Below are 23,763 nucleotides of genomic sequence, written 5' to 3' on the forward strand. Positions count from 1 at the left end.
AAGGGTCAGCTGTGCGCTGTGCTTATCGATATGGTTTGCAGCTGTTGCTTAACAGTGTATTAACAGTTTTGACTGTTTCAATTTAAATTTTAGTTTTAATGAAAATCTCTAAGTGCAAAACCTTTGCAATAAATTAATAATTTGATAAAAATTTCAAATTCGAAATTACATAAATCAATGGTGTTGATTTTAATGAAGGTTTGAAGTTCGTCATTCCTCGGGGAGATATATTACAAATTGAACTCTAAGGAAAAATATCAGAAAATTGACAAAAGTCTAACAAAAATTTTGCAAAAACTTAAAAAATTCTAGCTTTAAAATTAAGAAGAATCAAAATTAAAGTTAAATGGTACGTCTTGCCAGATCGGGAATTTTTTCCGGGGTGGCAGCCTTTTTATTCAAGACGACAACTTTGTTGTGTTTTCAAGTTGTGCCAGACAGACGCCAGCTGTCACGTTTTGGTTGCACCAAACTTGTTTTTGTTTACAACAAAGTTTTGTTATATTTAAATTATTACTCAGTGCTGTGTGCACGCAAAATAAAAGAATTGCATAAAATGGATGTAATCGATGCTGTTATTATATAATTATTTTTCCTGGCAACGTCAAACACTGCAAATTACAAAAAGTTCCTTTCCCGAAGACACACTAAGTGGAAGACAACACAAATAGACCAAAAGGCTTCAGTTTGTTTACAACTTGTGAAGGCAAGTTATTAGCAATATATTCAAAAATGCGTGCGTCATAATTGGTACGGTAATTACGGCTCACTATGTAACATTACTAAAATAGCACAAAGGTTCATTTCCCATCCCCTTGACCCTGGGTGCTATTGATTTTGTTGTTGCACGTGATGCCAAGACCAAAAACTCAATATAATGTGTAAGTACGTAAGTGCATATGTATGTGAATGTGGGAGTGTAAGTGTTGGCAATAAATTTAACGGCCATTTTGGCTTTGGAACTCGACCTACCGGCCTAGAAGCGAAGCCATGGCTCATTGCCGTTTTGTGAGCCATTGGAGTAACATCGAAATCATTAGTTTTAAACCTGTGTCATTACATTACAAAATTTTCAAAATTTATTATTTAAAATTTTCTTTTCGTTATTTTTACAAATTTTCTTTTCAAGGTAAGCGCACAAAGTCATTTCATGGATCGTTATTATGCAAGACATCAATAAAAAGTCTCGAATTTACCTTTGGTGTGGTAAACGATAAAAGAATTTATATGCTAGTAACTGACTATAGCGATAAGCGTTAGTTAACATATATACATATATAACGATATTTGCCCCCTGCCACTACGAAGTCATGTTGTTGTGCGCCTTTGCCCAGATGCCGCCAAAAGCGGCAAATAAAATTCAAAAACTAAACACTATTGAATTGCGAAACTTTGCCCGATGCGCTCTAATGATTAGTCATAATGACAGCAAAATTGTGAGTGCAGCTTTAGCCCAGCAGCTACATCGTTACCAACAACAACAACAACAGCCACTAATGAATCAACAACAACAACAAAGACAACGACGACCTGATCTACAATTTAAACAGGAACTACTGTGAGTGAGAGTGATAAGAGAGTGAATTAGTATATGGGCAATTCTCTAATGTCGAATGCAACATTTGTACACATTGAAAGTGATTTAAAAAAACCATGAGCCAAAACATTTTGAATTTTGACAAAAGGCGAAACTTGTAGTTATTGATTAGAGCTCTAATTTTTAAGATATTCACAAAAAAACCAAACATTCGCATGATACACAAAACGGAAGTGGTACAGTTCAAACACTAATTTTAGCTAAACCTGAGGGACTATTTAAATTCTATTAATTTATGAATGTTATGCATTGATGCATCTGAATAATGTCTTTTGATTGATTCAAAAATATTAAGTAGTTTATTTTTTATTTGACTTTAATAACGTTCGCACGTGACATTTTGTTTTACCATGTTTTTTATGTTGTTTGTTTACTTTGAATGAATTATATTTTAACTTTTTAAGTCCCTAAAAAGCTTTATTAATAGAATTGAAGTGTTCTCTTTGCATTTTCATAACCTTTTTGTTTCTAAAAGAAAGTTTTCGTCAAAAAATTATAATACAAGTACTCCATTTTGGAAGTGAAATTTTGGCAATATAAAAACTTAATATATTCAAAGATACAGTCGCTATGCTCAAACTAATGAACTAATTCATGTGTAAAATGTTTAAGCAAGTAGCTTGAAATGTTTCTGAAAGACATTTCTGGAGAATTGCCCATATTGTGATAACTACGTAACTATCATATGTTGTCTTTCGGCTGATAACGAGGCTCGGGTTCGAGTGTCCGCCTTGTGGCTTTTGAATAGGCCAGTTTTTCCCAGCTGTTATGTATCTGCCTCTCAATCAAATCGCTTACTATGAGCTGTGCACGATAAGATATGCCCCACGATTATATATGTAGTATGTGTGTAATCGTACATTATATCAAACTGACTCTTAATGCAGACACTGACAGTTTCCATTCAGCAATTTCGAATATATGTGAGCTTTGTTATAAATTGTAATTTGCACGTCTTTCTAAATTGCAGTCGCCCTCGGGATCAAAGTTCTACAATTTCAGTCCGAGGAATACACACGGATTCAATGTCAGTCACCATGTTCTACTCCATGTATGCGTACTTGTCGCATATTCCGCGCCTGCATGCGTTCGGATTTGCCATATTTGCCTATGTCGTGTATTACCTCATTCAGGTGGTAAAGGTGAGTGTTGTCTACCTGTAATTACGTCATTCAATTTTGTGTCAATGCCGCATCTAAACTGATTGCCCCCCTCCCTTCGTAATTACAGCGCCCGATAATTGCCTGTGCCGATGGGCCATTCAAGCAGTACCTGATAAGGAAGATGCCCACACTGGAGAACAAGTATTGGCCCACTTTCTGGTGTGTAGAAAGTCGTGCTCAGACTGTTCTTGCGAGCCTGCTGCGCTCCAAGAGTCTTCCGCGCGTCAACTACCGTAGGTGAGTTACGTCCTCTTGATTTGGATAGGGGCATTACTGTAGCCTCTACTAATCTTTCGATATATTCCAATTTGTTTTGATTTTATTATTAGAGAAATATGCTTAAAAGCGCATCGACTTTTAACCTGATTTGCAATTATTTTAGACGATAATCCCACATGTTTTTGAATACTGCATTTTTTTTAAATTTAGAGTAGAGACTGATGTACGAAGATTTGCAGTTATGATAAGTCAGTCAGAGAAAGCAAATCTTTTAAATAATAGCAAATTACTTTTCTGTCTAATCTTCTTTTAGAGCAGTTCATCTTATCTAATGATTCTTTTACATCTTTATGCTTTTTATATAATAATATCGTTCAGGGTCCTAAACTTAACTAAAACTTAACCAGCCATCAGTACACTATCCTGTTAAACTATCCAAAAAAATTATAATTTAATTTAAAGAGTTGTAATAACCTTCTTAGACTTATCAGTTTACCCTCGTATAATCCTCGTACAATAAAACTGATTGGGCACTTTCAAGAAGTAAGCAATTAAGGGGAATTTAACTAGAATTTAATACCACAATTGAATAAAATACTACAGAATAATAAGTAAGAATAGAATAAATAAATATGTAAACTTCGATTTAAGTAATATCATAAATAAGTAATATCATTGTAATTGTGAAGTTGTTTTTATTGTTGTGACTAGTGCCTTAAATATAAGCTAAACTTGTACCACTAGGATAATAATAATCATAATAATAATAATACTAATACTTTAATAATAATAATGATAATGATAATGATAATGATAATGATATTGATATTGATAATGATAATAATAATGAAAATGATAATAATAATAATAATAATAACAATATTTAATCATAATAATAATAATACTAATACTTTAATAATAATAATAATAATAATAATAATAATAATAATAATAATAATAATAATAATAATAATAATAATAATAATAATAATAATAATAATAATAATAATAATAATAATAATAATAATAATAATAATAATAATAATAATAATAATAATAATAATAATAATAATAATAATAATAATAATAATAATAATAATAATAATAATAATAATAATAATAATAATAATAATAATAATAATAATAACAATAATAATAATAATAATAATAATAATAATAATATTTAATAATACAATCGTATCACTGTCTTTTATAGGGAAATTCTTACCCTGAAGGATGGCGGGGAGGTGGCTCTGGACTGGATGGAAGAGGGCTGTGATGAACGTGCTCCCTGTGTGCTGATATTGCCCGGACTGACTGGCGAATCGCAGGCGGAGTACATCAAATGTTTGGTCCTTGCTGCCCAGCAGGCTGGCATGCGTGTTGTTGTGTTCAACAATCGTGGACTTGGTGGCATCGAACTGAAGACGCCACGACTCTACTGCGCTGCCAACTGTGAGGATCTGTGTGAGGTTGTGAAACATGTGCGCCGCTCGCTGCCCGCACACTGTAAACTGGGCGCCACTGGAATATCCATGGGTGGCCTCATTCTCGGTATGCATCAACACAACAACAACAATATCAAGTTTGTTTATAGTAATTGAGGAGTTGCCTTGTTTATAGGTAACTATTTGGCGCGCAAGAGTGACGAGGCACGCATCAATCTGTCGGCTGCCAAGATTATATCGGTGCCTTGGGATGTGCACAAGGGCAGCGACAGCATTGAGAAGCCGGTCATCAATAACTTGCTAGGACGTCATCTTGCCGGCAGCCTGTGCCGCACCTTACGCAACCATTTGGACATCTACAGAGATGTGTATCAGTATTCTGACATTGATATACAGCGTATACTGCGTGTAAGTAACACCATTTTATACCCTGTGTCTATTAAAATTGGCAAAAAAGGGTATTATGTGTTTGGCAGACTCTATGTAAAAGGCAGAAGGAGGCGTGGCAGTCACCATAAATCATATATTCTTGCTCAGAGTCAACAGCCGAGTCGATTAAGCTCTGTCCGTCTGTTTAAACGCGTCGATCTTAGAGACTATAAGGGCTAGAGACTTCAAACTTGGTATGTAGATTCCTGGATACCGTACGCAGACCAAGTTGTTTTTTATATTTGTATCGTACCTTTATATCATATAGCTGCCATATGAACGATAGGTCGAAAATTAAGTTTTAGTATGAAAAACTTCTTGGTTTTTGAGATATCTCAACCAATCTGATGCACAATACATCTGGGCTGCTATTATACATCCTAACCAAGTTTGGTTCAAATCGGACAACTATATCATATAGCTGCCATAGAGATGCTCAGTCGAAAGTCAAGTTTTAGTATGAAAAAGTTTTGTGTTTTTTTTCATATCGCAACCAAATGAATAGAATGTATATTAAATAAGGTGTTATATATCCTAGCTAAATTTGGTTTAAATCGGTTCACTGTATTATATAGCTGCCATACAGATGCTCAGTCAGAAATCAAGTTTTAGTACAAAAAAGATGGTTATTTTTTGAGAAATCTTAACCAAACTGATAGAATATGCATTTAAGTTGGTGTTATAAATCCTGACCAAACTTGGTTCAGATCGGTTTCCTATATGCTATATGATATATATATATGCCATAGAAACAATCGGCCGAAAATCAACTTTTAGTACAGAGTGGTTGGGCACAGGGTATCCTACTGTCGAGCGTGCTTGACTGTAGCCGCCCACTTGTTATTGTTATATTTACTATAATATTTGATCTTTCTTCTTCTAGTGCAAGACGATCAAAGAGTTCGATGAGCTGTTCACAGCGAAGCAATTTGGATATGCCCATGTCAACGACTACTACACGGATGCTACGCTGCACAATAAGCTGGATCAAATTTCAGTACCTTTGCTATGTTTAAGTGCAGCCGATGATCCCTTTCAGCCACTGGATGCCATACCTATTAAGGCAGCCAATCAGTGTACACATGTGGCCATTATAATCACTGCCCGAGGCGGACATATCGGTTTCCTTGAGGGCTGGTGGCCCTCAACCAAGGATCAGTACATGTGCCGGCTGTTCACGGAGTACTTTACCAAGGCGCTAATTGACGAAGACGGTGAATTTGAGAGAGCCTCAAATAAAATGCACGAGCGCTTTCTGGCCAAGCAAACAGTTGAGCTGGGTTCAGGTGTCAATGTTCCTTCAGCGGTGCTATTGCTAGATAAACCAGTCGACCAGCTGGAACATCATAAGGTGAAGCTGATGTAGATGCTTTACACAGCAACTAACAATTATTAACTAGGCATATATATAACTAGAAAATGTCTGCGTATGTATTCCGAATCCCAGTGCAAGTAGTTAACTGGTGACTTGTGATATGAATTGAATTGAATTGAACTAAATCCAAAGGGTTATATTGAAGATTTAAATAATTAGATTTTTGACATTTCGAAAGCCGTTAGAAACTAAACCAAATTATCGCTAGATCAAATCTTAGTCACATATCAAATTTGAACAGTGAACCAAAAGCTTTATAATTATGTAATAATATTTAATATTTTAGTAGATAAATCGCATAATCGAAACGAAAACTATGACACAGAACAATAATCTTACTCAAATTATATTTTTTTAAATTCAATATATATATATTTAATTAATACGAATAAAAAATACAACGCTTAACAAAATGATTACACATAGTACTTAGTTTTTAACAAAAGTATTGGCATTCCACCTTTTTTTTCTATAAATTGTAAAATAGCGAGCGAGTTGAAAACCATTTACAGTAAATAAAATATAGAAGTTTTGGATCGAATCAGCCTAAATGGGCTTGTAGAGCAGCGTGGTGACATATTTCTTGCGATACCGATGGGTGGCACTGAGCACCATGACGCCGTCTTTGATGGACAGTGCATACAAGTGGTTCAGCATGACATGATTCGGTTCGGGCAACAATGTAGGCTCACACTGAAACAAAGTAAACGGATTTCAGTTGATGTCTGACCCAATTTAAAGTAGAACACTTACCGATAGCGGCGTATCTTTGTTGAGTATGACCTGGAGCAGATGTGGCGGCAATACTGGCGGTCCCGATACCTTCTCCCAGGGCTTCGCCTGTGGCACCTCCTGTGAGTATTCCCTTTCGGCATAGTTCGGCACATTCTCACTGTCTTTGGCCAGCGCCTGGAATACCTCAAAATCTGAGGCACGCACCGATACCAAATTGTTCTTATCACCCTCATCGTTCTCCACGCTTTTCTGTAAGTGCGACAATCAACATGTAATTAGAAAGGGCAAACATAACAAAGGGCATTTAACATTATTGGGGCTGAAAACTGTTGTCTCTCTCTCTCAGTTTTGTTTAAAGTCCAGCGGCGATTACCCAACCACAGTAGTGAAAACTAGTCGAAAAGTCTTCATTCGAGATCCCGACCATAGAATACCCGTTACTTATTTCAATATATTTTCGAAATTTCAAATCGAAATTTCTATCGAAATCGAAACTTGGTCGAAAATAATTATTTTTCAATATGAACAAAATTTAAATACAGAATGAATTTAGAGGCCAAATCATGATCAAAATGACATTCCGTTTGAAAATCGGTTAGTTTTTGATGAAATTACGAGAGATCGAAGTTTTTGAAAAAATGTCAAGGGGTAGGTATGGAAATTTGGATGAAAATGGCTTAGAATCGAATAAATATCAAATTTTCTAGATAATAAAAATTTAAATGCAGAATCAATTAAGAGGAAAAATCATGATAAAAATATCATGATATTCGGCTTGAAAATCGGTTGGGTTTTGACAAAGTTATGACAGTTCGAAGTTGCTCAAACCTCTGACCTAGCAACTTTACAAGTCAAATATTTCTTAATTTTGACATGATTTTGTACAAGAAAATGAAAGGTCTCAGAATCAAGTTTAAAGTGTTGTTTTGTACTAATTACGATATAAGAAGTTGATTAAAAGTGAAAACTTGAGATTTAAAATTTTGAATTTTCAAAATTTCAAAGGGGGGACCCTTAGCATCAAAATGAAGAAGTAGAGAAATACTTGATTTGCGTGGGGTTTATAGAAGTCTGTGTGCCAAATTTGATTGCTCTATCTTTTATATTAGTGACTATAATCCTTTTGTTCATACGGACGGACAGACGGACATGGCTATATCGACTCGACTGTTGATGCTGATCAAGAATATATATACTTTATAGGGTCGGAGATGCCTCCTTCTCCCTGTTACATGCATTCCAACGAACACAATATACCCTCTTACTTATTTTGTAAGTAACGGGTATAATAAGGGCAAACAATTATTACAGTTTCGGGCATTGCCAACCCAACCCAGATCAATCCAATCAGAAAATGTTGTCTTTCTTTCTCTCTCTCTCTGTCTCTGTTTTGTTTACAGTCCAGCTGTGATTACACAACACAGTGAAAAATAATCTACTGCGTCATCAATTGTAAATAATGCTTGCGTATCGATTTTCCCCAGTTGAGTGAGATGCGACTTGGAACTTACCAATTTTGGATCGTGCTTCCATTCGCCATCCACACAGAACTTGTACTGATGGTCGCCCTCGGGCAGATCAATGATGGTCACAAAGTTGCCATGACTGCGCACCATTGGTATGGGTTTCCACTTGGAGAATGTGCCCGAAATGGTTACATTCTTGCCACCGTAATCCCAGCGTAACACTGTTGGCAGCGCTGTTTTCCTAAGGTCATCATCGGCATCGGCTGTGGAGAGTGATCCTAATCCCAGTGTCTGTTCATCATCGTTATTCTCCTCCATTATGTGCTCTCTCTCAGCTGTTGCTGCTGCTGCTGTTGTTGTTGTTGTTAAATCGTTATCAAGAACTGATGTGCGCTTAGCTCCCGCTCCCACTGCCGCTCTCGTATAGTACGGGTCTTCGTCTTCTTGCGACGAACCCTCGGTTAAGACTGCCGTATGTTTTTTATCGAATGAGAAAGCTTGGCCGCCTGCTCCAGTGCCGCCCAAAGCTGCTGCGCCCGCGCTGCCGCCGCCCGCTCCGCTGCCACCCCCTGCGGCGCCCACACTTGCCACCGAGTCGCGAAATTGTGCGGGAGAACTTGGCGTCGAGAGGTCGGTCGACTTGTGGCGCTCTCGATGCATATGCACTGTCGAGCTGCCCGCGTTTCCCATCTTGCACTTGCTCTCTTACACTCTCTTTCTTAATTTCTCTCTCTCTTTGTTTCTTTTTTTGGAGGTTACTTAAAGCATTTAAAATTGCTGGACGTTTATTGTTTTGGCACTTTGTTTTGCTTGACTTTGGTTTTTGTTTCGTTTTCGTGTTTATATAAAATACGTTTGTTTCAGTACTAATATTCGTTGTAGACAATATTTGGCATTTAACTTTAAGTTTTTTTTTTTATTATTTAATAGTTTGTTTTCGTCGTAAAAATGGCTAATTATAATTACAACTACAGATATATGTGTGTGTGCATATGTATGTAATATATGTCCGCATGTATATATGTACGTAGCCGTGTTTAGGCAGTTCCAATCGGAATCTGATTCATTTGGTGAGAACGTTGCAGAGTTGCATTATATATTTTAATCGACCAGGGCGGTAGACTCTCAGAGCACAAAAAGTGAGCAAGTTGCACCTTTTTTAGTCGAATAATGGAGGGCAAGACAAACAGATCTATATTGCATGTTCATGTTGACAAAGCATACATTTTTTTATGTGCGTCAAGTTAGCAACGGTTCGCCAGCAACGAAAAACGGAACTTGGTTCACGAGTCGGAACCAGTTATGAATTTCCTCATTTTTTAATGTTTTTCGACGTTAAAACAATAAAGTAATGATGCAGAATTGTAGATAATTGTTTTATTTATAGTCTTAAGCAATATTTTGGCAGTTTCAGCCCTTGATTTGGGTGAAACAAGTAAACATAAAAAGTGAAAAAGTTTACATTTCCACCATTTCTTAAATATTTAAGCTCAGGGCGAACGGCCCCGAAAACCGCTAATGCACGATTAAAGCCCAAAGTTTCACCTTTCTAATGGGACCATATTTAGAAAAAGTTATCAGAACGTTTTGAGATATTTTGGAAAGAACGAAGCTACCTCAGAAAAAAGCCCCATACAAAATGACCGCCAAAATCAATGCCTGGTTCTCAAACCTCAATATCCTTTCTCAGGAGGAACGGCCCAAAAGCGGCATATATCAAATTAAAGCTACAAGTTTGGAGAAGCTATTTTAATTTAATTTAAAGAAAGTTATCAGACAGTTTTTGAGAAAATTAATTAATTGTAAATTAACCCCAAAAAGTTCATGAGCAAGTCCTATCGAACTAGTAGCTCCCACGTGAACCGAACTACTACGCAACAGAAAGCTGATTGATATGGGTCGGATATATATGCGCTTCAAAATCGTTGCTAACTATTTAAAGGTCGCACAGATGCGGTATGTGGAGTATAGGCCTTAATTTTACTAACATTTTGCTGCAACTTTCATCAATTTCTATCAGACAGTTTTGAGAAATTTGCATTTTAGTGAATTTGGCAATTTAGCTGAGATCAAAAAAAAAAGATTGGCAGCCGCTTCAAAAAATCGTTGCTAACTATTTAGCCCCAGATGTTATGTGGAGTATAGGCCTTAATTTTACTAACATTTTGCTGCAACTTTCATCAATTTCTATCAGACAGTTTTGAGAAATTTGCATTTTAGTAAATTTGCCATTTTAGCTGAAATCAAATACATAAAACGTGGCAGTCTTGTACATAATATTAAAGAGTGGCACCGCTTCAAAAAATCGTTGCTAACTATTTAAGGTCGTCCCAGATGCACGCTATGGGAGTATAGGCCTTAATTTTACTAACATTTTGCTGCAACTTTCATCAATTTCTATCAGACAGTTTTGAGAAATTTGCATTTTAGTAAATTTGCCATAGCGTGCATCTGGGGCCGCGACCTTTAAATAGTTAGCAACGATTTTATGAAGCGGTGCCACTCTTTAATATTTATGTACAAGAGCTGCCACGTTTTTATGTATTTGATTTCAGCTAAAATGGCAAATTTACTAAAATGCAAATTTCAAAAACTGTCTGATAGAAATTGATGAAAGTTGCAGCAAAATGTTAGTAAAATTAAGGCCTATACCCACATAGCGTGCATCTCGCGACCTTAAATAGTTAGCAACGATTTTTTGAAGCGGCGCCAAGAGCTGCCAATCTTTTTTTTTTTTGATCTCAGCTAAATTGCCAATTCACTAAAATGCAAATTTCAAAACTGTCTGATAGAAATTGATGAAAGTTGCAGCAAATGTTAGTAAAATTAAGGCCTATATTCCACATAGCGTGCATCTGGGGTCATGACCTTTAAATAGTTAGCAACGATTTTGAAGCGGTGCCACTCTTTAATATTTATGTACAAGAGCTGCCACGTTTTTTTTGTATTTAATCTCAGCTAAAATGCCAATTTACCAAAATGCAAATTCTCAAAACTGTCTGATAGAAATTGATGAAAGTTGCAGCAAAATGTTAGTAAAATTAAGGCCTATACTCCCACATACCGTGCATCTGGGGGCGACCTTTAAATAGTTAGCAACGATTTTTGAAGCGGTGCCACTCTTTAATATTTATGTACAAGAGCTGCCACGTTTTTTTTGTATTTAATCTCAGCTAAAATGGCAAATTCACTAAAATGCAAATTTCTCAAAAACTGTCTGATAGAAATTGATGAAAGTTGCAGCAAAATGTTAGTAAAATTAAGGCCTATACTCCCACATAGCGTGCATCTGGGGCCGCGACCTTTAAATAGTTAGCAACGATTTTTTGAAGCGGCGCCAAGAGCTGCCAATCTTTTTTTGTTTTTGATCTCAGCTAAATTGCCAAATTCACTAAAATGCAAATTTCTCAAAAACTGTCTGATAGAAATTGATGAAAGTTGCAGCAAAATGTTAGTAAAATTAAGGCCTATACTCCCACATACCGTGCATCTGGGGCCGCGACCTTTAAATAGTTAGCAACGATTTTTTGAAGCGCATATATATCCGACCCATATCAATCAGCTTTCTGTTGCGTAGTAGTTCGGTTCACGTGGGAGCTACTAGTTCGATAGGACTTGCTCATGAACTTTTGGGGTTAATTTACAATTAATTAATTTTCTCAAAACTGTCTGATAACTTTCTTTAAATTAAATTAAAATAGCTTCTCCAAACTTGTAGCTTTAATTTGATATATGCCGCTTTTGGGCCGTTCCTCCTGAGAAAGGATATTAAGGTTTGAGAACCAGGCATTGATTTTGGCGGTCATTTTGTATGGGGCTTTTTCTGAGGTAGCTTCGTTCTTTCCAAAATATCTCAAAACGTTCTGATAACTTTTCTAAATATGGTCCCATTAGAAAGGTGAAACTTTGGGCTTTAATCGTGCATTAGCGGTTTTCAGGGCCGCTCGCCTGAGCTTAGATATTTAAGAAATGGTGGAAATGTAAACTTTTCACTTTTTATGTTTACTTGTTTCACCCAAATCAAGGGCTGAAACTGCCAAAATATTGCTTAAGACTATAAATAAAACAATTATCTACAATTCTGCATCATTACTTTATTGTTTTAACGTCGAAAAACATTAAAAAATGAGGAAATTCATAACTGGTTCCGACTCGTGAACCAAGTTCCGTTTTTCGTTGCTGGCGAACCGTTGCTAACTTGACGCACATCATTTTTTTAACAATAAAATTAATCTCAAATGAATTCTTTTAATCGTTTGAGCTGGTTCCGCTTAGTTAATGTTCGTGTCGCGCATGCAGCCCTGCGCTGATATGCAGAAATGTACTTATTTCTTTTAGGTACAAAAAATCGAGCCAGATCCGTAAGATTTTGCTGGGTGGCAGCATATCATAATATAATGTGAAAAAAATTAGAAGGAAGCAAAAATAGCACATTAATTAAGCATTTGTAATACATAATAATGGCCGAATTGGTGAAAGACTGGCTGACGGACTATCAGCGCGCTCGCCGTCAGTCAGCGGACTCCGATGCCTATGTCGTGGAGCACGAAACGGATCCCGAAATCGCCGAGGCCATCTTCACCATATTCAACGAACGGCAACGCAACGAGGAACTCATACACGATATCTGCCAACAGCTATTGGCCTTCTATCGAGCACCTGAGGTGACGCTGCACAAGTTCCCATTGCAGTTCCTACCCGTCCTCATCTATACGTACCTCCATGCGGTGGCAGCGGGCGACAAAAAGGCATCCCGTGGCGTGGAAACGCTGCTCATCTGCATTTACAATGGGGAGGTGTCCACCGATGATGGTGGCCAGAAGGTGGTTGCCTTCCGTATGCCCATACTGGCACAGGCATCCGTGTACCATGAGGTCAGGAATCTGCCCATGACGGATCTGCGACGCTGGGAGGAGAACTGCAATAGGGAGGTGAAGTGGGGACCACATCTGCGCATTGAGTCGATGAATGCCCAGAATCGCATGCGGATCATGACAGCGCTGCTCTTCTGCTACAATCAGCACGTGAGCCTCACCCAAAAGTCCTCCTTGCTGCATCTGTGCCGAGTGACGTCACAGCTGGTCAATCAGGGATTCACTACCAAGTCGGGACATGGTCATCGCATGAGTTATGGGTAAGCAGATAACAAACAAGTGGGCAGCTACCGCACGAGCACGCTCGACAGTAGGATACCCTGTGCCCAGTTGATTTTCGACCGATTTTTTCTATGACAGCTATACGGTATAGGACACCGATCTGAACCAAATTTGACCCGGATGTATAACACCTACCTGAATCAGGGAATCAAACCGAAACAAATAATAATTATAATGAATATGTCATCGAAATAAAGAGACCTAGGGTAAAACGAACGAATTTAAAAATATTTGAATGCAGAATGTATTTAGAGGCCAAATGATGACCAAAATGACATTCCGCTTGAAAATCGGTTCAGTTTTTATCAAGTTATGACAGTTTGAAGTTGGTCAGACTTCGGATTTAGCCACTTAACAAGTCCAAATTTTTGTTCAATTTCACATGATTTTTTACAAAAAAATGAAAGGTCTCAGAATCAAGTTTAAAGTGTTGTTTTATACTAATTATGATATAAGAAGTTGATTAAAAGTGAAAACTTGAGATTTAAAATTTTGAATTTTCGAAATTTCAAAGGGGGGACCCTTAGCATCGTAATCGAATCTTGGTCGAAAATAATTAAATTTTCTAAATGAATAAAATTTTAATGCAGAATGAATGAAGAGTCCAAATCATGATTAAAATGACATTCCGCTTGAAAATCGGTTGAGATTTGCCAAAGCTATGACAGTTTGAAGTTGGACAACTCTTTGACCTAGCAACTTTACCACAACCGTACCGGTACAAACGTTTCGGTATTCGGTTCTTGAGAGAGAACTTTCATTCGGTTACGGTTTCGGTTCCGGTACTAAAAATAAAGCGGTTAGTTTCGGTTAACGGTTCCGGTACCGGTTCGAATGTTATTCCCTGACTTAAATGCATGTTCTATTAGTTTGGTTAAGATATCCCAAATGTACTCAATATACTTTATGGGGACTGCCACGCCTTCTTCTGCCTGTTACATACATTCTGTCAAACACATTATACCCATTTTTAATGGCACTGGGTATAGTAATGCAAATTGCTTCTTAAATGTAACGACTACAAGTGAGATTTGGTTTTGCGATAAGAAGTTTTTCAATACTTATGCATATTTGATAATTCTTTCTAGGTCGGATCCAGCGACAGGTGCTACCTTTCCCAAGCCTTCGGCACCGCGGATTCCACTCTCCGCCTCCTTTCTAATCGAACTGGTGCATGCCATTTATTATGCCATGTTCAATGGCTATGGCACAATTGCCATACAGACACTGGAGGACATACACAATCGTGCCAGCTATGAAATGTATACGGAATTGATTCTGGTCACAAGCGCCGTGCGCAATTCGCTGCATGCGAATCCTTCCGGGCAGCCCAATGATGGTCCAATGGGTTTGAGTGTCGCCTTGACTCCGGCTACAAATACGGTGACGACTGCTGTGTCCAAGTCGATGATCACAAATGCATCATTCCGCACGAAAAAGCTGCCCGATGATATACCAATACAAGTACAGGATCTCACAATGCCACAGGCGCCTCAGCAGCATCTGGCCAGTGTTACGGAGGAAACGGAACCGACCGTTAAGGAATCGCCGTCGACTAAGGAAAGCAGCGGCACAAGAACCTCCATTATAAGACCCAGCATGGAGGGTATCAAGGCACAGGCGCACAAAGCGCTCATTGCCGGCTTCAAGAAGTCCAAGGATAAGGAGAAGGAGAAAGAGAAGGAACCGCCAAAACCACCGCAACGTAAATTCGACAAGCATACGCAGCGCAACTCGTTACTCCAGCTGCAGACCCAAACCACGGACGACTACGAGAAGAGTCCGCTGACGGTGAGCAAGTCCAAGACATATGATGCCGTTGCGGATCCACAAACCACCGAGATGTTGCCGCTGCAATCGCTGTCGCTGATCAATGAGAATGGCAGCAATAGCTTTAGCATTGATAGCGACATGAATGATGGCATTGGCATTGGCATTGGCGTCCTGGCTGGCCAAATCAGCGCTGTTCCCACGAGCACAATGACCTCGATGAACAGCCAGACCACCACATCCATCACGAGCAGTGATTTGCTGACCAAAAGCTTTGACTCCAGTGTGGAAATGACGCCGATGGGTCACAGCAACAGCAATGGCAACAAACTGGCCGAACATGGTCTGGATTAGTCAGCGTACCCATTCCGTGTTCAATAACAAACCAATTAGCCAAATACAAGTATATTAAATTATATCATTATTACGACTATTAACTGACGAACAACAACCAAACCAGATCCAGACCCAGGCTATGTTGGCGCGTTTTTTGAACTGAAAAATATGTAAATGTATCGCAGTAATACTTAAAAAATTTGAATTTGTTAAAGTTTATTAACACTCTTAGTTGTTCGTATGTGTACGTATGTATTATTGTATTGTATTCTAATTGTTGGTAACATGTACATTACTAATTATGTAATTATCGTCTAGTTTTAAGCGTTCAAAGTCTTATATATACACACCCAACACAGACACAACATACACTCATACATAAATATACAGAAAAACAACAATATAGCCAAGTAACCAAGCTGTGCAAAAAATATGGTAATTTAAAACAAAGTTTACTAATTCCAAATGCTAAACAAAATCAGGGACTGTAATCATTAAAAGTTTAATTATAACTCTCAAGAAGTAATCAAAATTTTTGATCTTTACTGTTTAACTTATTATTGTTTTTAAGCAAAGAATAAAACTCAAAAAATAATCATTATTTTTGATTTTTATTATTTTACTTATGATTATTTTTGAGCAAAAAAATTAAACTGAAGAAATAATCATTATTTTATAAGTTTTATGTTTATTTCTTGCTCTTATTTTGTTGCTTAAAAATAATCATTATTTTATGAGTAAAATAATAAAAATCATAAATTTAAAGATCATAAATAAATAAAACTTAAGAAACTTTTTCCCAAAAATAATGATTATATTTTGAGTTGTTTTATTTTTTGCTTAAAAATAATCATTATTTTATGGTGAAATGACATTAATTACTCTAAAAGAAAAGTTTTTGTATATTTCACGCTCGTTTAAAGTTACTAAAATATTTATTATTTACTGTCCCTGAGAAAAATAGCATTTCATAATGAATTTAATTGTGCAATTATATGTTTGAGTAGTCAGTCGTTGTATCCGGTAAATGAGAAATGTCCTTTTACTGGATTCCAGGTTTATTCGATTTGTTAAGCAATTGAAAATCAATAAGACATATACCATTCGTATATCCAAATATGTAAGCCTAACATATACATACAAATATTTATTGAACGTTGACTTACAAGCAATGTTAATATTGAACTAAATTAATTAAATATATATACAAAAATTGAAAGGGATGACATTGATGAGTTTTAATGAGATATCCGCTTTCTGAACTTGCCCTGCAGAAATATTCTGGGCACATCGATTCCCTCTTTCAGATTAAGTGTGCGTCGGTGCACATAGTTGTTGGTAACCACATCGAAACCGTTCCGGCTGAACAGCTGTGCCAGTTCCTGCTCCGCGAAGTAATAGCTGCGAGTTCCGTCCTGACGCATGTAGAGATTCTCGGCGATTTTGTGGCCCGGTTTAAAGCGCAGCTGTGCCATATCATACAGGCCGTAATCTCTGAAGAGTACCAACCCACCAGGTTTAAGCAGCTGCCATAGATTGCGAATGACATCACTGAATTTAGCTGGATGTATGGCAGATAGCACAAAGATCATGGTGCACACATCCAGACTTCCACTGGCAATCTGGTCATGCACCTGTTGCGTCGTAATGTCACATTGGAAGGCCGTTATGTGCTCCGGGTCGTACAGCGAATTGGAGCGCACAAAGTCCACAGCACGTGGAGAAAAGTCACAGGCGTAGAAGTAGAAACCCGGTTTAGATTTGTTATCATTGTTTTGCTCCTTTGTCTGTTCCTCTAGCAGTGGAAATACTAGATTGCCAACACCACAGCCCACCTCCAAGAGAGTACGTCTCTCCTGCTTGTCCGTGTACGCCTCGTCAGTCAGCAGTTCCTGAAACTCGCGTGTCGTCCAGTGGCGATCCTTGAAGAAGCGAGTCTCATTCCGCTTGTAGAATAGATCCCAATGTCGCTGTGCATCAATCTCCAGTTTGTTTGCCTTAAATTCAGGCACCATGCGTTTGTTTTGCTCTTCTAGCTGTACAACTTCGGAAGCAGAAAGCTCCTTAGTCTGTGTGGTAAATAAATCTGGTTCCATTTTATTTACTTTTCAATTAAAATCCTCCTTGGTTTATAATACCAACACAACGTGTGCTGTGTTCGCATGCTTTGTGCTTACGTCACTAATTCACATTCAGTAAATATTTTTATTTTGCTACCTTGTAAATCTGTGCCATGATGAAAACAATCGGACAATCGATAAAGTTGAAATACAACTGTGCATTTGTTATTGATCGAAATCTTAACAGCAGAATATCGAAAATTCAGATAGTTGGCGGTTACAGATCGATAAGTCGAATTTAAATATATTGAATGGCTTTTTCAATAAAAGATAAGGCAGTATGTTTTACAGGTAAACAAAATATTTATTTATTGTGTCGAGTTCTTAAATCATTATAATCCCAAAAAACTCGAATTATACAATATGTATTATTAAAAAGATAACAAGTAACAATAGTGAAACTACTATAAGTAAAATCGACCCAGATGGTCGATTTCTTTGGTCTTTGATGGCAGAAGAAGTCGGCCTTCCTTATCTGCCCATTATGGTCGGCTCGTCGGCCATGGCAACTTCATCATTTGGCGCTTTGGCGCCCTTTTTCTTACCCGAATACCAGAGGAACATTAAACCGCACACAATATTGACGACGAACGTAAACCACGCCAGATAGACGCCATAGCCATAGCTGAAGTTGAATTTGATTATAGGTCAATATAATAAATACTTGGTTTAAGAAGTTTACTTACGTCAATTCTGCACCATCCGGATATGCATAGAACAAATGATCTTTGGTGTAGGTGATGGAGGAGAACAGAACCTGGAGTACCACTAAAGCTGTGGATGCCGCTACCAAGTGGATGCCACCAGCCAGACGTTTGAACATATAGCGGGGATTCATGAACGTGTAGAAAGAGAACACAGCTCCCAAGCTCATGACAAATAACGTAATGCAGGCAAAGGATGCCTGCGTCCGTATATAGTCTGAAAGAAAAAACCACATCACTAACAATTAGGAGCCGCCACAAATGATCTTCATCGGCGATAAACTCACCCATTAATTCTTCATCAAAGCCGGGCTCATTGCGCAGAGTTTGGGGATTCAGAAACATGTCAATGTACTTGCAACGCGCTGAGAAAAAGACACGGATATCAATTGAAATTCAACAAGAGAGAGAGAGAGAGAGGAGAGAGAGTTTCTCACTTACGGTAGGGTATATAGCTGTAGTAGGCGGTTTGTCCGCCTTTTTTCGGTGGCAGCGGTGGCACCAATATCATAATGACCCGCTCATCGTTGAGCACATAGGCGGGAATACCAATGTCACGGATGTAGGTGCCCAGCAGGCGCACCACAAGCGGATAATCCGTCCAGTTGGTAAATATGGACTGCTGTGCCACCTCCGGTATAACATAGTAGGACCACGTGTTGTTATACTTGACACGCTGCAGTGCCGATCCGAAAGTGCCACGTGAAATGATGCCCTTGACATCGAGCGGATCGATGGGTATGGGTTTTGTGGCCGTCGCATTAAATTCACGCTGACTCGCCTCCGTTGACATGACGAGCTTGTGGAAGGCAGTGCGAAATGTTTGAAACTCCTCATCCTCACCACGCGCCCAATGGGCGAACATGCGTCGACGAGCGTTCTCCGTAAACGCATTTGAACCATCCAGCTTCTCCTCAGCGAAATCCTTAATGAACTCCATGTGGGTGAGATTACGCTTGGCGTCGTTGATCAGTGACTGCGATGTGTAGGACATGGAGCTAAAGTTGCGCACAACCTGGGCATTGGTTAGGGCATTCGGGACGATCGTGTTGCGACAATGACGCCACAATCCCGAGTGTGAGGACATAAAGAACCTACGCGATTCCGGTATAAAGATGCCTGCAGAAAATGAAATCATAAGTAAAACTAATAAATATAGGATCAGGGTACAAAACCGAATCAAATATTGGCTTTTGTTAAGGTTTCGGATATGTGTGAGTTTTGGTTTTCGGTTATCGGTTATCGATTACCAAAAATTTATATATATTAGTTTTGTAACGGTTATCAGATCTTTTTTAGGTTTCGGTTTCCAAATATCAATATGATTTCGGTACAAAAGAAAAAAAATAAGTAGTAGAAATATTACAAAAAATTTAATATATAAACAAACATTTTTTGATTTCAAAAAGATATATTTAATAAGATCAATATTTAAATTTAAAATCAATTTTAGTTTGATGGTGATGATTTAACAAAAATAATTGAATTAAAAGCTTGATTGAACCCAAACTAACGGTTATACACGAAACGTTTACTAATCTGTTATTTCGGATTCGGTATAATAAGAAAGGTTTCTTTCGGTTAGGGTATCAGTTAGGCTTAACAATTTCAATCGGTTAATACCGGTTACGGTTTCGTTTACGGTTTTAATCCCTGTATATTATCAAAAACTGAAAGTTACCCACCTTTTCCGCCTGATATGATAATCCAGTGATCCGTTGATATGGCCAAAATCCAAATAACCAGCGAGACGACCATCAAGAGGCTACAGCCGAGGAGCACTCGACGCTGGAACATGTAAGCCTCCATGAGGGGTCGTCTGGCCTCATCTCGACCAATGGTCGAGGTGGAAACGTCGCGCTTCATATTTCATCCACTTTTTACGGGCTCAGCAGTTGTGTTGTTGCCGACTGTTTGCGGTCTCCGGATAATGCCAATGGGAAATCCACACGCACATGGGACAGGGCACGTTCCTGTTGGAATGAATAATGAAAGTTATATGATACTCGCATATGTCTAAAATGAAGTCACATTACGTATACGCATAGTTGTACAAATTAAGTCATATTGCGTATACGAATAGTTGTACCACACACACACAGCTACATGCAAATGGGGTGTGCGTGTGTGAGTGTGTGTGCGTTCTCGCACATCGTCATAATTATAATTCAGCAGGTGTTTGGCGGAATTTTCATTTCTTTCTCATTGCTTGTTGCTTGTTTTGGCGGATTCTCGTTGTGTTCTATTTTTGGTTGGCAGGCTCAATACTATTTAAAACATCATATTTTATGCACATTTTGTCTGACACTGGCCATTAATTATGCTGCGTTGGAGAATTTATTTATTTACATGTTGACTTTGGCGTCGTCGCTTTGCCAACGAAAACGTTTTGAAAACCATCCTGTGGCCGACTTTTATTTTCTTTTCTTTCTCACATTTTGACAGAAATTAAGCAAATTAGTTAAGACATTTAGAAAAAAAAAAAAAAAAAGAAAAACAACAACAAGAAAATGAAAATTGAGGAAAAATAATGTGAATTCTTCGAAATAATGTTCCATTCTATTTATTATATTTTCTTAAATTTGTATATTTTATTTTGCAAATATTTTGCCAGAATTTAGGAGCGCCGCATGGGAGAGAAAAGGAATACGATAGGGGAAACGGGAGGGTGGTGTCATGTGCGTGTAAAAGTGCCATACAAAAGTACAGGTTTTTCCTTCTTTTTTCTATATTATTTTTATAAATATATGTACTTAAATTGCTTTGTTTCTCAGCAAGATAATAAAATATATATATAAAGTATATAGTATACAGATCTGGCATGATTGTACATAATAAAATTTTAAATGCTGCGCATTATAAAGTGAAAAGATGTCGTTTGAAGCATGGGGAAAACCCCGCAACCATTTGTATTAATTATTGTCATTAGCCAAAAGTTATGAGCCAATTTCCATGTTGTTTTAATGTCTCCATTAATTTATAAGTATTTGAAATTTATCATTTTGCTGTTGCATGCTCCAATGTTGCATGCAACATGTTCAGTGGCGATCACAACTCTTCCGTGATTTATTTTTAAACAAACTGCTGCTGTTGCAGTTGCAATTGCTTGGAGTTGCATTTGCGTCATTCAGTTGAAGTGCGTCATTTGCCACATTTAAATATTTAAATAGGCACAAAATATCTCTTTTTAGCGGCAGAGTTCCATTGTACGTGTGTATGTGTAGATATTACACCCACAAGTGCTACATATTTTTTATTGTTCTCCTTTCTTTATTTTTTTTTTTTGGTTTATTCTCTCGTTTATTTTATTTTGTACGGCAAAACAATTTTACTTTACGCATTTGGCGCGCTACCCATTTGTTTTAAACAAATTTGTCTTAACATTTTCCGTATTTTTAGACAAAACGTACAGTTATCAGGCTTTGTCTATACACAAATATATATATATAGATATATATTCATCTAGGTAATGTATGTGCTTATATCTTTCGACCTGGCGCACTGACTGACTGCCTGACAAAACCGCCGAAAAGCTCATTTTTCACATCTCATTGTCTTTTTTCTTGAGGCAACGCACATATTGACACTTTTTTGACATGACCATTTCTTATTTTCATTTTCATTTTCTTTTTATTTTATATGTAAACTTGAATCGTATTTCGAAAACACACCCTCGCACAGAAATGCACTCTAGATTTAACACAATAAATATGTTATGAAAGAATTGACAACAAAGTTGTGGCAAAGATTTGATTCATTTTTATTCATTTCTTGCATTAAATTCTCGTCAGTTAATGCTTAGTATAAATCAACTCAAACCGTCAGCGATGCATTAAATTTGAATTCAAAATGCAACGAGCGTCGTAAACTGACAGTTCTTAATTGCCCCAAAGTACTGTTAATGGTTATATAAGCGCATAAATATAAACGGAATATTACGATAGAATAATGACTGCAACATTGTTTACCATTAATGCTTTCGATCTGGCACTAAAAGTTATAGTTTATGATCGAACTGATGAATTTTGATTTGTTTGTTTTACGGTTGGCCGCGCACTAAAACTGAATGCGATAACAACAATATAAATTAATATATACGAGAGCTAAACGAAGACGTTTAAAAATATCAAAGAAGACCACGGCGGAGGAGGCGACACGGATACGGATTAACCACAATACAAATCAACAATAAGAGACACGAAACGTTGAGAGATCTTTAAATGATCGCAAACACGGACGCTGCTGACTGCTGCCTGGCTAATGCAGAGCACAGGCACAGACTGACTGACTACTAGCAACGGCAACAGCAACGCCAACGCCAACAGCAACAACGACAGCAACAACGGCAGCAACAGCAACAACGGCAGCAACATCAACAGTGGTTGCCCTGGTCGCGATTGCGTCGATAAAACAAAAGGCATGAACCAAGGCAGCTACTATTGTTGTTGTTGTTGCTTGGCCGGCGCTGATTTGCCATTGGCAACAACATAAACATAATTGCGGCGTTCTACATACAATACATTTTCATATACAATTTTTGGGGGTTGTTGTGTGAAGTGGAGTGGAGTGTGGAGGGTTCTACATTATGGCACATGTGTAGCATGCATATATAAATAAATATATGTATGTTCATTAGAGTGGCTCAATTTGTATGGAAATCGTAATCGTGATCTACGATGAATTCTAAGAAGAATTGCCCAAGAAATCATGGCTCTTAAATCAACATTGAGCTTCCACTTTTTAAGCAAAAGTTATACAAACGTGTTAATTATATAAGTACTTGTCTGTTAAATCCAACTTAGCTCAGAAAAAAAAAAACCCAAATTGAGCCCGATTTATGATGAATTTAGAGATAAGAATTAGTTGCATCGGACACGTAAAACGGCTGTAATAGCTTATTATTAATATAAATAATGAAATACAAGCGCCTAAACGCACGCCGTAGTTTTTAATTATTTATTGATCTGATTGGGTTTTTCTGGATTTTCCCCAATCCTTGCATCAAATTTGCATAATTTTTGCATACCCCAGATTGAATTTTATATTTTTGTTATTTTACAATTCATAATTTATATCTAATATTAATTTTATTTTGAATTCTTAACTTAATTTTTTTAATTAGTAAATTTTTCTTTGCCGACTTATTTTAGTCGTGTATAAATAAATAAATAAATATTGTTACTCATTTAAAATACACGTATAACTTCTACTTAAAAAGTGAAAGCTCATTATTGATTTTAGACTC

The 23,763-nt window shown here is 37.4% G+C and overlaps 5 protein-coding genes across 8 annotated transcripts; 2 read left to right on the forward strand and 3 right to left on the reverse strand.

The window, feature by feature from the left end:
- Positions 1 to 429: 429 nt before the first annotated feature.
- LOC117783389 (phospholipase ABHD3) lies at positions 430 to 6,597 on the forward strand. 3 transcript variants are annotated; one of them, XM_034620776.1, is made up of 7 exons: positions 761 to 881; positions 1,130 to 1,558; positions 2,568 to 2,739; positions 2,828 to 2,997; positions 4,196 to 4,533; positions 4,603 to 4,835; positions 5,740 to 6,597. In XM_034620776.1, exons 2-7 carry the CDS (start codon positions 1,311 to 1,313, stop codon positions 6,220 to 6,222), a joined length of 1,644 nt encoding a protein of 547 aa, XP_034476667.1. In that variant the 5' UTR covers positions 761 to 881; positions 1,130 to 1,310; the 3' UTR covers positions 6,223 to 6,597. The 3 variants fall into 3 exon arrangements, with proteins under 3 accessions (XP_034476669.1, XP_034476667.1, XP_034476668.1); XM_034620778.1 differs by lacking the exons at positions 761 to 881; positions 1,130 to 1,558 and adding an exon at positions 430 to 706; XM_034620777.1 differs by lacking the exons at positions 761 to 881; positions 1,130 to 1,558 and adding an exon at positions 984 to 1,129.
- A 66-nt stretch (positions 6,598 to 6,663) lies between these two features.
- LOC117783390 (5'-AMP-activated protein kinase subunit beta-1) lies at positions 6,664 to 9,425 on the reverse strand. Its single transcript, XM_034620779.1, has 3 exons — positions 8,478 to 9,425; positions 6,985 to 7,215; positions 6,664 to 6,924 (listed from the first exon to the last, which is right to left on the reverse strand). The coding sequence occupies exons 1-3, from the start codon at positions 9,120 to 9,122 to the stop codon at positions 6,778 to 6,780; spliced, it is 1,023 nt and encodes a 340-aa protein (XP_034476670.1). The 5' UTR covers positions 9,123 to 9,425; the 3' UTR covers positions 6,664 to 6,777.
- Positions 9,426 to 12,764: 3,339 nt separating this feature from the next.
- On the forward strand, positions 12,765 to 16,083 carry LOC117785120 (hyccin). The gene is made up of 2 exons (XM_034623024.1): positions 12,765 to 13,566; positions 14,677 to 16,083. Exons 1-2 carry the CDS (start codon positions 12,893 to 12,895, stop codon positions 15,710 to 15,712), a joined length of 1,710 nt encoding a protein of 569 aa, XP_034478915.1. The 5' UTR covers positions 12,765 to 12,892; the 3' UTR covers positions 15,713 to 16,083.
- A 650-nt stretch (positions 16,084 to 16,733) lies between these two features.
- On the reverse strand, positions 16,734 to 17,911 carry LOC117783880 (tRNA N(3)-methylcytidine methyltransferase METTL6). Its single transcript, XM_034621440.1, has one exon. It carries the CDS (start codon positions 17,788 to 17,790, stop codon positions 16,933 to 16,935), a length of 858 nt encoding a protein of 285 aa, XP_034477331.1. The 5' UTR covers positions 17,791 to 17,911; the 3' UTR covers positions 16,734 to 16,932.
- A 184-nt stretch (positions 17,912 to 18,095) lies between these two features.
- On the reverse strand, positions 18,096 to 22,767 carry LOC117785217. 2 transcript variants are annotated; one of them, XM_034623133.1, is made up of 6 exons: positions 22,487 to 22,767; positions 20,204 to 20,491; positions 18,960 to 19,637; positions 18,806 to 18,883; positions 18,501 to 18,756; positions 18,096 to 18,439 (listed from the first exon to the last, which is right to left on the reverse strand). In XM_034623133.1, exons 2-6 carry the CDS (start codon positions 20,382 to 20,384, stop codon positions 18,286 to 18,288), a joined length of 1,347 nt encoding a protein of 448 aa, XP_034479024.1. In that variant the 5' UTR covers positions 20,385 to 20,491; positions 22,487 to 22,767; the 3' UTR covers positions 18,096 to 18,285. The 2 variants fall into 2 exon arrangements, with proteins under 2 accessions (XP_034479024.1, XP_034479025.1); XM_034623134.1 differs by having other exon boundaries at positions 18,501 to 18,735; positions 22,487 to 22,766.
- Between the last annotated feature and the right edge of the window lie 996 nt (positions 22,768 to 23,763).

Source organism: Drosophila innubila (assembly GCF_004354385.1).
Source record: "Drosophila innubila isolate TH190305 chromosome 2R unlocalized genomic scaffold, UK_Dinn_1.0 1_C_2R, whole genome shotgun sequence".
NCBI lineage: Eukaryota > Metazoa > Arthropoda > Insecta > Diptera > Drosophilidae > Drosophila > Drosophila innubila.

What these genes read in the sequence shown, in the direction of transcription:
- LOC117783389 (XM_034620776.1), top strand. Translation starts at nt 1,311, where the DNA reads ATGTTGTTGTGCGCCTTTGCCCAGATGCCGCCAAAAGCGGCAAATAAA. An exon ending in ACCTCATTCAGGTGGTAAAG is followed by an intron (nt 2,740 to 2,827) that starts GTGAGTGTTGTC and finishes TCGTAATTACAG; the next exon opens with CGCCCGATAATTGCCTGTGC. An exon ending in ATATACAGCGTATACTGCGT is followed by an intron (nt 4,836 to 5,739) that starts GTAAGTAACACC and finishes TTCTTCTTCTAG; the next exon opens with TGCAAGACGATCAAAGAGTT.
- LOC117783880 (XM_034621440.1), bottom strand. Translation starts at nt 17,790, where the DNA reads ATGGAACCAGATTTATTTACCACACAGACTAAGGAGCTTTCTGCTTCC.
- LOC117783390 (XM_034620779.1), bottom strand. Translation starts at nt 9,122, where the DNA reads ATGGGAAACGCGGGCAGCTCGACAGTGCATATGCATCGAGAGCGCCAC. An exon ending in GGAAGCACGATCCAAAATTG is followed by an intron (nt 7,216 to 8,477) that starts GTAAGTTCCAAG and finishes TCGCACTTACAG; the next exon opens with AAAAGCGTGGAGAACGATGA. An exon ending in ACAAAGATACGCCGCTATCG is followed by an intron (nt 6,925 to 6,984) that starts GTAAGTGTTCTA and finishes ACTTTGTTTCAG; the next exon opens with TGTGAGCCTACATTGTTGCC.
- LOC117785217 (XM_034623133.1), bottom strand. Translation starts at nt 20,384, where the DNA reads ATGAAGCGCGACGTTTCCACCTCGACCATTGGTCGAGATGAGGCCAGA. An exon ending in TATCATATCAGGCGGAAAAG is followed by an intron (nt 19,638 to 20,203) that starts GTGGGTAACTTT and finishes CATTTTCTGCAG; the next exon opens with GCATCTTTATACCGGAATCG. An exon ending in CCGGATGGTGCAGAATTGAC is followed by an intron (nt 18,440 to 18,500) that starts GTAAGTAAACTT and finishes ATTCAACTTCAG; the next exon opens with CTATGGCTATGGCGTCTATC.
- LOC117785120 (XM_034623024.1), top strand. Translation starts at nt 12,893, where the DNA reads ATGGCCGAATTGGTGAAAGACTGGCTGACGGACTATCAGCGCGCTCGC. An exon ending in GGTCATCGCATGAGTTATGG is followed by an intron (nt 13,567 to 14,676) that starts GTAAGCAGATAA and finishes AATTCTTTCTAG; the next exon opens with GTCGGATCCAGCGACAGGTG.